The 15,860-nt window shown below is 36.6% G+C and overlaps 1 protein-coding gene across 5 annotated transcripts in view; it reads left to right on the top strand.

Moving 5' to 3' along the window:
• APBA1 (amyloid beta precursor protein binding family A member 1) overlaps positions 1-15,860 on the top strand; it is an 86,217-nt gene that overhangs the window by 50,058 nt on the left and 20,299 nt on the right. For all 5 annotated transcript variants that reach the window (XM_068176384.1, XM_068176381.1, XM_068176385.1 and 2 more), the window contains exons 3-5: positions 3,670-3,771; positions 7,084-7,123; positions 11,037-11,182. In XM_068176384.1, the coding sequence (XP_068032485.1) occupies positions 3,670-3,771; positions 7,084-7,123; positions 11,037-11,182 (288 nt within the window). The remainder of the gene's footprint in view (positions 1-3,669; positions 3,772-7,083; positions 7,124-11,036; positions 11,183-15,860) is intronic.

A 15,860-nucleotide genomic window follows, 5' to 3' on the forward strand; every position in this document is an offset into this window, starting at 1 on the left:
CCTGTACCTAGACATTAGTGTCAAATAAGTGATGTCCTGTTGTTTAAGTGAATCTTGAATTTCTGAAGCATTTGTTGATTTGTCCACACACATGGTACTATAAAAAAGCTCTGAATAAACTACCTTTTTCACAACAAAAAATGACCAGTGCTGTTTAGCATCTTTGTGAGCAGCATGGACAGTGGGATTGTGCGCACCCTTGGCAAGTTTGCCAACACCAAGCTGAGTGGTGTGGTCAACCCACTGGAGGGAAGGGTTGCCATCCAGAGGGACATGGTTAGGCTTGAGAGGCAGACCTGATCTGTGAGAGCCTCATGAAATTTAGCAAGGGCAAATGCAAGGTCCTGCACATGGGCCAAGGCAATCCCAAACACAAACTGGAAGAAGAATTTACTGAAAGCAGCTCTACAGGTAAGGACTTAGGGATACTGGTCAGTGAAAAACTTCTTACAAGGGCATGTAGCGATAGGACAAGGGGGAACCACTTAAAATTGACAAAGTAGCTTTAGATTAGATGCAAGGAAAGATTCTTTACTGTGGGAGTGGTGAGGCACTGGCACAGTTTATCCAGGTGCCACATTCCTGGAAGTGTTCAAGGCCAGGCTGGATGGGGTTTTGTGCAACTCAGTCTATTGGAAAGTGTCCCTGTCCATGGCAGGGGCAGTAAAAGTTAGATGATCTTTAAGATCCCTTCCAATATAAATGATTCTATGACTCTATGATTTTATGATTTCATCCCCTCTGTCCTAGCCTATGTGACCCTCTAGCTGTACTCTCTTCATTTGAAGATCTGCTGCTGAAAGCGCATAAAACAACACTGCTTTTATAAGTTTCAGTGTCAGTTACATGTCTCTTCAGGAAATGTATAGGAAACAGCTGACTGACCTGGATAGATTAGATGCAACACAATCCTCTCCTTTTACAAGTTCCGTTATTAAATCCCTCTGCACGAGAGCAAGGAAGGACTCTCAGGTGGAGTGGGTTGCATGTTTGTTAGAGTCAATGCCAAAACTGAGATGGAGAATTTTTGGATGTACCAGGTTGAGTATCATAAGAAAAATGTAAGTAGATATTCAGGAGAAAAAGGGATAGCTATCACTTTTTTATTGCTGCATGTAAAAAAATCTAATTCCATTGATAGAATAATATCAATAGAATGCTGTGCCTTATTGTGTTCTGACAACTTTGCTAGGCTTCTAAAACTTGCTTTGTTAATGACAAATGGCAGTGAAACAGCCACTCAGCCTTTATTTTAGACTTTGTTTAGAGCAGCTGTGCAAATTATCTATCCACTATGATCCTTCAAAATATTTCTTGTTATTGCTGTGACTGCATTCTTTCCTTGTACATTATATACAGTACCTCTAAAAATGCATTTTGGTGTCAAAAACAACTGAGTGTTAATTCTTCAAGGACTGGACTTTCCTGTACAAATGTTTTCAAGGACAGCTCTCATGTCATGTCATGCAGAAGACTTTGTAAGACATTTGATATTTGGGTTTGGTAATTCTAGTTCTTGGTTTGGTTTTGATGGGGGTTGTTTGTTTGGTTGTTGTTATTCAGAGGTTTTTCTCCCCCAAAACACGTATTTGAGCAGACATTCAAACAGAGCACATAGAAAGTCATGTAATAACTTAGTTCTAATACTTTGTAGATAAAAGTACCTGAGTAAAGGCACTTACAGTGCTACTGGAGTAACTGCTAGTACATTTCAAATGATGCACCATTGCTTAATGCTAATTGTCTGGTTTAAATGAAATCATTAATCTTTATCCTTCAGTATGTGAATATAAGTTTTCAACCATTGTAAAGAGCGCTTTTGTGTGTTTGCACGTACACATCTCATGCTTAACTTGATTTCTTTGTTTCTTGTTTAAAGCTGAATGCTACAATGTCTAGGTGTCATTAGTGCATTGATAGTATAATGCACCTTTTAAATTTATTCCTAATACATAAATACTGCATAATAAGAAGAATTTGAACACCATGAAAACTCTTCCTTATGTAAATAGAAGTTGCCATTTGTGCAGTTGCATCACTGTGGCACTGTTGACTGGTAATTACACAGCAACTCAAGGGAGCCTGTATCTCTCCCACAGCCCCTGCTCATGCGGCAATTAATTCTTCAGTCTGATGGTGCAACTACATGCCAGCTTTCTAGGAATTGTTTCACTGCTGCATTTTCTTCTGTCTTGCAGTTGTAATTCAAAATACAGGGAGATGCAGGGACTGCTCTTTAACACAGGAGATATCTGTAGAGAATTGCTTCTTAACTCTTTGGAAGCATTTATTAGTTAACTATAATTTTAATACTTAGTTATTTTTTGAGATAGAGGAATGTCTGTAAAGAGAAAGAAGTGGAGAAGGGAGTTATGTTTTCTTGTTTCATTTCATATCTAAGGGAGGCTAAGAGAAACTTAGATGTTTGGGCTTTTAGTTGTTGTTCTTGGTTTGGTTTTGTGAGGTTTTTTGTAGACTATTTCATGGAACTCAATTTTTCAGCTGCAGTAAATGCAGAGCATGAGGGTAGAGCTGCTGCCAACTCAGTCCACTGGAAATGTATCCCTTTTCTGATATGACTCATTGGCTCAGAGAAAAGCTATGTCGTGCTGTTTATGAAAAGATAAGAATAGCATTTGACTTGTTTTGCAAGCTAAGAATAGCATTTGACTTTGTTCATCAGTGATGAACTTTTGATCTGGCACAGCTAAAGCTTCACTCTTCCTATGTTGAAGGAGAGTGTAGAATGCCAGGGCTATTGGGCTAAATACTCAGCTATAGGTAAATGTTAAACTTCCCTTTTGAGGATTTCCATTTTGGCTAGGGCAGACATGTTTTGTAGGTATCTCCTTAAAATCTGCCTCTAAAAATGCCTGCTGCGTTAAACCTTTGTACTCTCTTTCATTTTGGTTACCTTCATTAATTCCACATTCTGTGTACTTGTGTCACACCCTCATACCAGGATCCCCTGCTCTGTACTTCAGATACCTTGCTACAGCTTTTTCACATCACCAGAATTTATTAAGAATTGTCTATGATTAGAATATCCTTTCCCAAAATGTTCTTCCCCTTTATCAAGATACTTGTTGATCAATCGCGTAGACAGTTTCTCCACTGAATTGTTTATGGAAAAAGGAGAAGAATGAGGAAATCTGATCTAAAGAACATGTACTGAGCTGATAGCATGAACTGTTGAATATTTTCCAAGTCTTTACTGTATCTAGATTGAGGAATCCCAGTCCTTGATTAGATTGGTATTGAATTGTCATTGAATATCTTAATACATTCTTGAATACATCAATATTACTCTGCACAGTTTATAAAAGTTGTTTTCTAAGATAATGAAATAACCTTTATGGACAACCACTGTGACCTTCCTCTGGTCAGATTAGATTAGTTTAGCACTCAGGTTAATAATACCTGAGGGCTTGTGTGCTTATGGGGAAATTTCAGTCTTTTATTACTTTTTCCTGGTTTGACAACAAAATAAACTTTAGCTGAATCCCTGTGTGCTGCTTAAGGTCAATTCACTTGTCTCCCATCACAGCTTACTCTTAAGTGGCGTTACCTTTTCTTTCTTAAAATGTCAGAGCACAGGATGCAAAAAATTAAAGAATAATTTCTACATCGAGCACTCACAATAACTTTTGATTTTCTTGCCATGTCTAGTCTCCATCTCCAGATTCTTCTTCACCTCGAGGTGCTGAATCATCAAGCAGACAACATCACCAGGATGTCTGCAGTACAGGAGAGGCTTCCACTAATAAAGAGGTAGAGTAAAACCTTTTTAAAGGCCACAGTCTGGTTCATGCTGCTTATGCCTTTTAATTTTCCTTGCTCCCTTGTAATTGTGCAATCCCTTTTCTTCTTTTTTTTCCCTCGTGCTGCTTTACCTTATGCTTGCCTGGCTGTTTAACTGAATTTCTAACATACCATGACTCTTTGTCATGGCATTTCTGTGTTAAGCTGTCACTAAATTTGTCTAACAGGCTGCAGGGTACTGATTTACCAAACACCCAACATCACCTCTGTAGCAGAGACAAAACAAAGAAGCCTTTTCCTTTTTCCCCCCAAAGAGTATTTGTCAGACAGATGAAAAAGTGCTTAAATTGTTATTACATAATAACTTATGTTTCTTAATATTTTGTCATTGTAGAAACTGGCCTGCAAGCGATTCTTAATCAGAATTCAGTTCCTGACTCCAGGCTTCTCAGAATAAAGCTACATAGTTTGGGGCTTTTCCCTCACCTGGTAGTGCTTTAGACTGCAGTAGTTCCAGCAAAACAAAATAAGTGTGAATGTAACTGCTCATAGTGTGAAAAGAAAATAATTTGACATAAAAAGGATTTGGATTAGTATAGAGTGGCAGGTTCTGTAAACACAAAAATCTGCAAAAAATTTGGTTTATTTGCCTTTTTTTTCATAAACTTGAAAGCAATCTAGAAACTACCATAACAAAATACTATATTGTTATTAGTAGCAATGGATGAGTTATCTTCCAAAATTAAAAACCCGATCTGCTATAAGTGGATTAAAAATGAAACACTGATTAAATAATCCATTTGTTTCTTTATACTTTTGTGATTATCAAGGGATAGAAAAGCTTGTAACATGTATGGAATTGTGCCAGTCTGCATTTGTCTTTAGAAAATAATGAAAAATTTCAAAAGACTGAAGAAACCCATAATTTTTCATATTCTGAAGTTTTTGACTATAGATCATACCTTTAAATTTTCATCTGCTTTACTGTTAGCTTATTAAAGCCTTAAGCATTCTTCACTACAGACTTTGTCACTATGTATTCTATATTTTAGCTATTTTTAGGTATCAGTAAACTAATCCAAAGAAAGAAAACAAACAAAACACTGTTGGTTTCCATTGTTAGGATGTGCTTACACATAGTTACAGAGGTTGTAAACCAGGTTTCAATGTAGAATGTATTGGGCTATTAGTTTCCCTCAGATGGGGAATAATTCCCGCTTTAGTATTTATAATGCAAGAATAAAAGTGATAAAACCGCCTCATAATTTCTGGATTTTTAGGTCTTAGAGAAACCTTTTTATTAAATATAAATTTATAATACTAGATGGCAGCAAGATTATTGAAAGTAATGAAATATTAATGACCTTGATATTTCATTATTCATGGCTATGTAAAATTAAAAGGTGTAGGTTTCTACCTGTTGGTAACTTTACCTGTTACTTTACTCTTTAATGGTTTAATAGAATGTCTTTCTACCTGAGTAATGAACAAGAAAAATTATATTTATGTGTGAGAATAAAGACATATATGATGCACCACTCTGTCCTGAAAATAGGTTTCTAGCTAAGAGTGCTGAACAGTTGCTAAATCTGTATCAAAGATTTTTTTTCACTGCTTAAAAAGAAATAAATACTTAGTAAAGTATGTTTGTTATGTATGTGAGCTGCCTCTTGTTTGTGGGGGATTTGTCCTCTATGTGTGTCAGAGCCCAATGTTTGAATGCCCCATTTAGCACTAGATCAGCAATTATTACGAACAGTTGTTGGAGTTTATATGGATAGCTGGTTCAGTAGGAGCATTCATCTTAAGAGGTGAAAGAACTACAGATGTGAAAAGGCATGTCAGTATCCTCACAGCAGCTGAAATGCGTTGGCAGCAGCAGATCATTGATTATTGACATCTTTGTCAATGCTAGTACAGAACCTGATGGACTCTTGGATTCTTGGACCTGATGGATTCTTGGCTTCTTGGATTCTCAACACAGCTTAGTAATTTTCATAGGGAATGAACAGAACTTACAGCTTTCAGAGGCTCAGTTGTCTGTGTCACATGCCTTTTGTTTTTAATTCACAAATTTTATTTTGTAGCAAGACATGCTTCATTGGTTAAAAATATTATTTGTTATGTCAATTTTCCATATCTTACAAAGGAGAAGACTCCTTCAGGTTAAGTCAGTCAACCTGTTACATAAGTGTCACCTTTCTAATTTTACCTGGCTTTTCCACTAGTACACAGACCCTGGTAAGTTGCCTGTTATAAAGAAAAATAATTTGGCATATATTTCCATGTATATAATCTGGAAAAATACTGAAAATTATTCAAGGTTTTATGCATTATTCTGATCATGTGTATAGATTTTCTTTTAGTATAATGATATTAAGCAGTCATTGGAGGAGTTACTGCTAATGCAGTCAGATATTGATTCATTAACTATCCACTTACCTGCCTATGACAGCAGCAGGTATTTCAATATATCCATTACCAATTATATAGTGCCACACACAATTTAGTTTGATAAATATTTTTATATAGTTTACGTTATTAATTAAACAAAGGGGTGAATCTCACTCACTGAAAGTTGTAGCCATCAGATATCTGAAGGGTTGGTCTCATAGTCTTTCATGGAAAATACCAGGAGGATGTATGCTATTGCTTTAGTGTGTGTATTTATATGCACAATTCAAGATTCTATTTATGCCTTCACTATTTATGTAATTGGTGCTACCAGATGTGGTTTTGTGCTCAAAATGGTGTAAGCACAGTTGGTGGTGAGGTCATAGTGAATCTGGTTATCCCACAGAACAGAGGCTGCTCCCTAACCTGTTAAAATCTAGAAAGCTTTTTGTAGGCACTGTTCATATGAGGGATACATCTAAAACCATTTCTTAATGAATAACTGTATTCTGTTAATGATGGTTTCAGTCATGAATTATAACAGTAAAGTGCAATTTTTATATTCCTGTATGCATTTATTTGTAGTTGGAACATCCAGTATCTTTGAGGTATTATGTACTTTCCTCCATATTTCTTGATTATTAAAAATAGTGCACCTATTGGTAGATAATTAATGCACTAGTGAAGACCAACAAGTAAGTGGTCTTACCATATTGTCTACTAAATAGACACAAATGGAATACATTGAATTTACTCTAGTAGGTGCTTAGATCTTGAAAATGCTAAATATAAATAATAATAAGTGGTTCTACCTTTACTAAGAACTATTGTTTATTTAAGTTTGGGGGATTTTTGGCACAGAGAAATTTTTAATGCATATTTGTGCATGCTATGTTCTGTTTGAAATCCTTTTTGTCTTAATTACAGTCCAGAAAAAGCTTGGCTTCGTTTCCAACATATGTTGAAGGTAAGATAGTTCTACAGTTTCTAAATGTTTTTTTCACATCAAAAAACTCACCTGTATTTATAATGTATAAAATTTTACTTTTATTTGCTGAATAGAAAAGCTACTAAAGTTGGATGTGCTGATTTAGATTGTGTCTAATTCAGAACCTGAGCTAAATCCTACTGTTCTCCCTCCGAAATTTGGAAGCATGGAGCTTTTCATTTTTTATTCATTTTCATTCATTGTTTCTGTTTCAGTTATGCTGTTTTTTTTTTCCTCACTATCACTTAAAACACTTCTTTCTTTATGGTATTTACACAACACATAAAAATGTGTGTGGACAAGGAAAACAGACTAAGCAAGAAGACTGTAGTGCTCTGTCCAGCATTGACTTCAATTGGCAGGCTCAATCTAATCTCAGCTGGATTTATGGGCAGGTCTGCCAGTGAAAATCTGCTTTGTTCAACAGTGAAAATCTGCTTTGCCGCTTACTTAAATACTGCTTCCCATCTCAGAGTTAAGGTTTCAGTAGTTCTGAGTTTTTTCAGAACAATGTGAAAAAGCAAGTTACCTGCCACATGAACTGCTGTTACCTTTTGTATGAGTCTGCATCCTGTGTATGCAACACAAGTTGTGTGCAGTTATGACAGAAACAGAAAATAGAGGTTTAATTTTTTTTTTTTTTTTACTTTTCCATTAACAGTAGTTGTTCCATGTGCTGGATGAAATTCTGGAAATACAGCTAATGTAATACTTCATTTGGACTTCCTTGTCACTCCTTGGATTGCTTTACAGTATATTGTGTTTAATTGAGAATGTGATTTATTTTCTTTAGACTGTAAATTGATTGTTGTTTTAGTCTTCACAGTATAAGCTGCCTGTTTTGGAGTCTCTGGCTAGAATGCCAATTAGTTCATAGTTAAGCACTGGAATTTTGCAACAATGAAGGATCTGTTATAGAATTTAAATTAATCTCCTATTGATAATCCTGTCTATCAAGGGACTTTATTTTAAATATAGGAATATATGTCTATATTTTAGAAGTAATTATCTCCACCTTAGGAAAAAAAAAAACTGTACACTAAAATTTTCTTGGTTCTTGGTCCAGCACAAAATTCCTTAAAATTACAAATGTTCCATTTTAATGCACCAGCAGTCCACGGAAAAATTTGCCATGCTATGATTTCATTGAGATAATAGTTTTGTTGTCAGAGATAATAAAAGCAGGAGGTATTCTAAAAAACAATGCTGTCTGTGTGTTCACCTCTGATGCAATTGGAACACGTATCTTTTTGGGGTTTAATATGCACTTTCTTGGAGTCTTATACCTTTGCCCATTTTTTTTTCTCATTTTGATTAGAAGTTGTACTATAAAAGGTTTGGCACCTCTTTAGTATAGTGGTGAAAGTGGTGAAAAGGCCTTGATGTGTAGAGTAATAAATAGCAACACTTAAAATGCTGTGTGATTTCTGTGTAAATATGTAGTACTTCCAGATGCAGGAGTTTCCCTAAGGAAATAACTCAATTTCTTTAGGTCATGTGCTTGCAAGTCACTTGCTCATTTGGAGAATTTTTGAGATATGTACTGTCTGAGCAAACTGCACACTGGAGATGAGCATCTTAAAATTGCTAGTCATAAATTTTTGTATTTAAAGAAATGATAAGACAAGCCTGCTCACAAGATTTATACATGTGCTTCTGTCTATGTGAATAGTTCATGTGATATTTGTCTCCAGCTCTTTCTTTTCTTTTTAAATCATAATAATGACTTGCTTTTCCTTGAGGCCAAAGCTGCCCATGCTCATTCTGAGAGGTTGTTAGTCTTACATGTTAACATTAGAAGAGAATTGGTATTCTTAGTAATTTGGAACTTAAAGCCCCATCACCTTATAGTACCAGATACCCCTTGATTTTAGAGCAAAAAAGAAAGACAAACATAAACACAGGTGTTTTGTGATAAAATGTGAAATATTTACTGTAACCATTCTTTAATATGGTTTATATTCTCCCTTGTCTTGAACAACAGTTGTTTTCCCTTACTTTTAAGAACAGGAAATTTCTTAAGTTAACCAGCCTCAATTTTGGATCATGACAGTTTTGATGTGGTGTCAAAATGGAATGTTTTAATCTATAAAATTTTTAGATAAAGCTGCCAAATGCCAAAAATCTTACAAGTCATAAGTGCTGATCTTTAAGGATTTGCATTGCTTGGTTAGGAGCACTTTACACCCCGTCAATTTCCACAGAAGTTGATGGGTGTTTGATCTCTAAGGATCTGTGGACTAAGAGTGTTGCTTTGCCATCAAGAAAGCCCAAGCTCTGTGTATTTAATAATATTTTTATTTAACTCAGTACTTTACAACAGTATCCTTGTTAAGACTACTATTTTTAAAGGTCTGTGGCATAAAAATATTGTGATGTGTGGTGTGTGTAGAGCATTCCTGGGGAGATTGTTCTGCCTGTTGCACCAACTGTGGTTAATGCACAAGCAAGAAAGAGGCTGATGGCTGCTATGAAACTGCACCTTTCCTCTTTCTGCTTGTGACTGTTGGTCTGAGAATTGCAAGACTGTTTTTGGTGGGTGAGGAGCAAGCTGAGTAACTGTGTCTGTCCCTTTATCACAGTAAAAAATTACAGGTTATTTTGCTCCAAGCTGATCCCTACTCACAAAAGAATGAGCTATTGTGAGAAACAGTATGGATTAACAATTGTAGCTTTTGCTGGAGCAGTGTTGTACTGGGTTTGTGTAGCAAGGTTTTGGTAGTGGTGTGGCTACAAGGGTGTCCTCCATGAGAAGCTGCTGGAAGCTTCCTGCCTATCTGATAGATTCAGTGCCAGCTGGCTCCAAGACAGACCTACCACTGGCCAAAGCTGTGCCCATCAGTGACAGTGGTAGCACCTCTGGGATAATGTATTTAAGTAGGGGGAAAAGACTGCACCACAGCAACTGCAGCTGGAGAAGAAAAGGCTGGGAATGTGTGAAAGAAGGATCTCTGAAGACAAGGTCAGTGGAGTAGGAAGGACTGGAGATGCTCCAGCTGCCAGAGCAGAGATTCCCATGCAGCCCATGGTGAAGACCACGGTGAGGCAGTTGTGCCCCTCTAGCCAATTGAGCTTCACTGTGGAACAGATACCCACAAGCAGCCCCTGGAGGACCCCATGCCAGATTATGTGGATCTCCAAAAAAAGCAGTCTATGACCCCATGGAAATCCCAGGCTGGAGCAGGCTCCCTGGAGAATATATGGCCCAGTGGAGAGAGGAGCTCACCTGGAGCAGACTTGTTAGCAGGACTTGTGACACTGTAGGGAGCCCACCCCAGAGCAGTCTGTTCTGAAGGATTGTCTCCCATGGGAGGAATCCCATTCTGGAGCAGAGGAAGAATGTGAGGCCTCTTCCCCATGATGAAGAAGGAGCATCAGAGACAGCATGTGATGAACTGACCACAGCCCCCATTCCCCTCTACTTCTGTGTAGAGGAGATAAAGAAAATTGAGAGTAAAAGGGAGTCCAGGAAGAATGGAGGGATAGGGGAAGGTGTTGTAGCATCTGTTTTTATTATTCTACTCTGACTTCATTAGTAATAGATGAAACGAGTTTCCACAAGTGGAGTCTGTTTTGCCCATGACAGTAACTGATGAGTGATCTCTCCCTGTTCTTGTCTTGCCCCATGAGACTTTCATTATATTTTTTCTCCCCTGCCCTTCTGAGAAGGTAAGCGATAGAAGGGATTTGGTGGGCAGGGTCAACCCACCACAAATTTCGATTTGTTTGATGTTTTGTGCCTTTGAAAGTACTGGTTGCCTTTTTGTCATGCTAAACAGAAGTATTTCAGAGGAGGACTTGTAGCCATAATGTACAGACTCAAGTTGTCACAGTTCTGCTTTTGCTGTATTTCACCATGATTGTCTTCAGTGATGTCTTTCCTGTGTTACAGTTCCTGGACCTTGTGATCCTGAAGACTTAATTGATGGAATCATTTTTGCTGCCAATTACCTTGGTTCAACTCAACTCCTTTCTGATAAAACTCCATCCAAGAATGTGAGAATGATGCAGGCTCAGGAAGCTGTCAGCAGGATCAAGGTGAGGAGTAATTCCTGCTGCTTCTTGTATGGCTGTTTTATGATTGTGGATATGAACTTCTTTCTTAAGCAGTAATTTTTTCAGGTGAGGTTATCTGTAGTTTCAGAACGAGAAGTACCTCACCTTTCCTTTGCAAAATGAGTCGTATATGCTGCTTATGGAACAAGACTGATAAGGGGATGTTACCAGGTCATTTTAATCCCTGTGGCGATACTCGTGCTGTGTACTCTAAACCAGAATCTGAAGTGAGTGGTGGTCAAAGTTTTATATTATCTCGGTGTGGAGGGAAAACAGGTTAAGGAAATAACTAGTAAGTATTGCAGTTGCTTCTGGCTTGGCACTCAATGGAACTGCTACATTGAGTGGTAGTGACTGCAGTTATTTTTGACCCTGTTGTGGACACTTGTTTCTCCACACATAACAGCTGTGAGCTGATAAAAAAAAAAAAAAAAAGCTTGTGATGGTACAGAGAAGTATGGAAAAACTAATTTGTCCTGGAATCTGAAAAATTTTGTTTCAAAAGAGAAATTCCAATTGATTTCTGTACAGGCCATTTCCAGCAATAGGAACGTTGCTATACTGTAAGTTACAATTATGACATTGTCAGCTGAAATTAAGGTGTGCGGATGAAATATTGCACAGTTGTACAGGATACTGCAACATTTCCACTACCTATACATGACTGGCTAGTAGGCACACAGCTTCATCTGCTGATTCAGCTAATCAACACAACCCACTCTGGGAATTTTTCTTGGTTTAATATCTGTGTGTTCTTCTTTTGTATATTTTATTTTGCGTTCCAACTCAGATTTGGTGTGAAATTATATAAAGGAGAGAGGAAGAGGAGAGAAGGTTATCAGCAAGACCAGTAATATTGTCTGTTAAGGTCAGCTGATGCTTCCTACTCCTTTTATTCCTTCCACTGCTTTCCATGTCCAGTTTAGGCAGATGTTCAGTTTAGTCTCTGTATATAACTTTGACACAGAAGCTCCAAATAGAGTAATTGGGACAACTTCCAAAAATTGTGATTTTGCTGGTGTTCAAATGCATAAGTTCTTGTAACCTTGTCTCTGAAAATCATAAACACTCACATTTTAGAAAAGGCAGGAATATAGCCTTTCTTTTAGAGATTATACTCTACCATCTCTGTAGAAGTTTTCACTACATTGAACTACTGAACCTTTTGCAAAAGAGTGATTTTTCTTTGTTCATCGGTGACTCTGGATTAGTGACATTCTTCAAAAATATGTTTCATGCAGCTTTTTCAACAATGGCAGGTCTTGGTGAGTTCTCCCCAAACCTGCAGTGAAAAGTTTTTCTTACAGAGTCTGTTTTTTCCTGCTCTGGGCAAATAAGGCTGTGCCCTTCTGTTTAGTATTCTCTTTGTCTTCCTTCTTGATGTTTGGCTGTGTGTTAGAAAACTTGTCTGATTTGAGTGAACGGGAAACTAAAGGTAAGGGAGAGAAACAAGGGCTTTGGTGACGCTGGATCTAGGAGGGTCACGTCAGTGGAGGGTAAAAGGAAAGATTAGCATCAGCTATCATAGGAAATAGGTATCAGGAGTGGAACTTGAACCACAGGGAGTTTGCACCTAGAAGGTAAAACTTGTGTAGGAATACACATTAGAAAAAGATTGCAGAGATATGGTAGACAAAAACGAAACCAAATTGATTCAAACTGGGCCTAAGAGGTGTAAGAGTATTGAATCTTTCTCTGATATGAAACATATTTTGTAGAAATTCATTAACAAAATACTGTTCTGAGGATTCTGTTGTGCCTCAGCATTTCTGTGCATCAAAACAGAAGAAATCTATTTAATACATTTCACTCATAAATGCCATAATTTTTGCATCTATGTAAATCAGCAGGCATGCATATCCTTTCTTATAGTATATTTGTCTCAGGCTTGAGGCCCAAATGATAGCATTTGTGACCTGGTAAAACCCTAGCTGGTGTATTTAATTTTATGAAACTCAATGTATTTCAGAAAATTTGCCCTGCACTTTAGGCTTCTTGGCTTATTAGGGTTGGCTTTGGCTGGTTTTGTTGCTGGTTGCCATTTAAAGCTAAATGTTTTCAGAGAGAAATTCATTATGACAGATGGACTTCCTGCTGCCAGATTCATCACTGCATCAGATATTCTGTATCCCAGATGTGTAAATTACGGCTTGCATATGACTATGAAGGATGTGCCCTACTCATGTTTGTTTACAGAGTGCCATACTTGTTGCTTATCAACCATTTCTCCATTGTTGAAGAAAACAAAGCTTCTGAATTAAGAATGAGCTTTTAAAATAACAGACTAGAAGCTGAGTATTAAAAAGAGGTGAAGAGCTTTGTTTAAGCCCTGCTATTTATACCTTCACAAAAGTGTATACTGTCTGAATTTAATAATCCCTAAAGTGCTTCCGTTTAGTAGAGCCTTCAGACCACATACTCATTCATTTAGAATGTGAACAGATTTGAAAACAGTTCTCCAGATTTCTTCTTTAAAGAAGTATCTTTTCAGTTAAAAGTACAAGAGTTGGATGTTTTCTTGCTTGACCTTCCTCTCTGTGAAGTCCAGCTAATTTAAAACAGATACACTGCTTTGAAGGTGTTCATCAAATGTAGTTAGGGATATTTAATTGGGAGGCACTTTTAGCATGATGTTTGGCAGGTTTGAACATTTCTAGGTAACACCTGGCTTAATTTCTGAGCGTAATTTAAGATAAAACCTATATGTGGGTATTTAGTTTAGTATTTCACACATTTTCACACACTCATTGTCCTCTCAATGCTCACTGAGTTGCAGAACAGTTTTTGTAGAGACTAAATGGATTGAATAAACTCAGGACCTCTTTGTAGAAAAAATAGAAGCTTGTTGGGTTTTAATGTATGTAATTTTGGAAGTTGCATCTATATAAATAAATACATTTAATTTACCTTAAATGAAAATCCTGTATTCTATATATAAAAAAAAATAAATTGTGTGGATTAGGTATATTCTGGTTTGTTTTTTTTTTTTCTTCTAGGAATACAGAAATAATCTTTGATTTGAGTTAGCAAAATATTGTGGTGATAAAGAGGATTTCTCTAATAAAGTATCATGCATAGAATTATCTTAATTTTTTGTTGTTCATGGACCATAACTTCTTTTGTGACACTTCTGTGCAGTGTTAAATCACTTATTAAAAGAGCTTGATCCGTCATTGCCTTATTTTATGAAATATTTGAAAGTAGTTCTTCAATATGCTTCCATTTGAATAACAAAATTTTCAGTAAATTGAATTATAGTATATTTTGATAAATTGTTGATTCTGCACTGTAAAATTGTAGCTCAAGGATTTTCCCCCCCTTTTTCTTAATTTTGGCCTTTTGTGCTTTTCTTCTTTTGGGAGGTCCATAATTCTAAAGTTTGGGAATAGTGAGAAAGAAAAGCTTGATTTTGGAAAGCTATCTAAATGCTCTATCTCAGGAGTGTCTCCTCCTTGCTCAGTGTATGACAGGCAGCTGTTACTCAATATAAGTATATTATTTCTGAGTATTAATTTAAATTGAGAGTAATGTAATGAAGATCCTACCATGTAAGGCAGTTTTAAAAGCTTTTGCAACAGTTTGCCATCAACTGTTGCAAAATAACCTATCAGGCTATAAAATACTTCTTAGTTTGAAAAAGGTGACTAAAAACTATTTTGAGAATGTTTCTATTTGTAAATAAGCAGTGTGGCGTAAACTTTAAGTAGCTGCTTTAGATTTGTTCAGACAAAACCTAACAGATTTAAGTTGCGAGCATCAGTATTAAAATGTTTCATGTGTCTCATGATTCAGGCCTCCTATTTGCTCTTTGTATAAGTATCTAATGCTAACTATAAGCCTCCTGCCCACCACAAACACACCTGTAAATTTAATTAGCAAAAAGCCTGTTACTGTTAGAAGTTAAGGGCTAAATGCCAGCCTGGTGAGTATTGCATTCCTTCAGTGAGAAGTACTGTAAAGTTCAGTTCACCATTAGTTTGAATTCATGATTGCAAGACTGTACAAATTATATTTGTTTGGGTTGTTAGTAGAAATGTCTACTAGTAGGTGTTTCTGGAGCTGAAATACATGCTCCATTGCTCACTTGAAAAAAATGTGATAGTGTGGACATATCTTTGTGTAGGTGTCACAGGAAAATTTGTTGACCAGTTCACTGTGTGAACATTGGTACAGATTTCTTTTCTCAGAAGGAGGAGAAAATGAAAGTCACCTTCAGTCATTTCATTTTTCCAGGAAAAAGCAGCATAGTGTTAGGGAGATTATTTTTTTGAAGTCTGTTGGAGGATGAGATCTGAAAAACCTGTAATAATAAGGCATACAATTTTTCTCTCACCTTTTACATTGGTGTACCTTCAGAAGAAATCGCTTCATGGTTTACAGTGCTGTAAGTGAAGGGAAGCTCTGTTCTGTTTCTTAAACCATCCTCCCTCCACCAAACCTCAAAAACAGTTGTGCACAAAATAACCTTGTTTGTTGCAAGTAACATTTTAAGTGAAAAAAAAATCCTTTTGTGTTCTTCCTGACTCTTTTGGTGCTGTTTCTTTTCATTTCTGAAATTAATTGTGCTAAACATGAAATTTTACAATTTTTTAAGCTAAAAAGAAAAGGAGGAAATTAATCTAAGCAGGGACTAATTTAGACCAGCTAGTAGTCTGTGAGC

Source organism: Anomalospiza imberbis, chromosome Z (genome assembly GCF_031753505.1).
Source record: "Anomalospiza imberbis isolate Cuckoo-Finch-1a 21T00152 chromosome Z, ASM3175350v1, whole genome shotgun sequence".
In the NCBI taxonomy this organism is placed as follows: Eukaryota; Metazoa; Chordata; class Aves; order Passeriformes; family Viduidae; genus Anomalospiza; species Anomalospiza imberbis.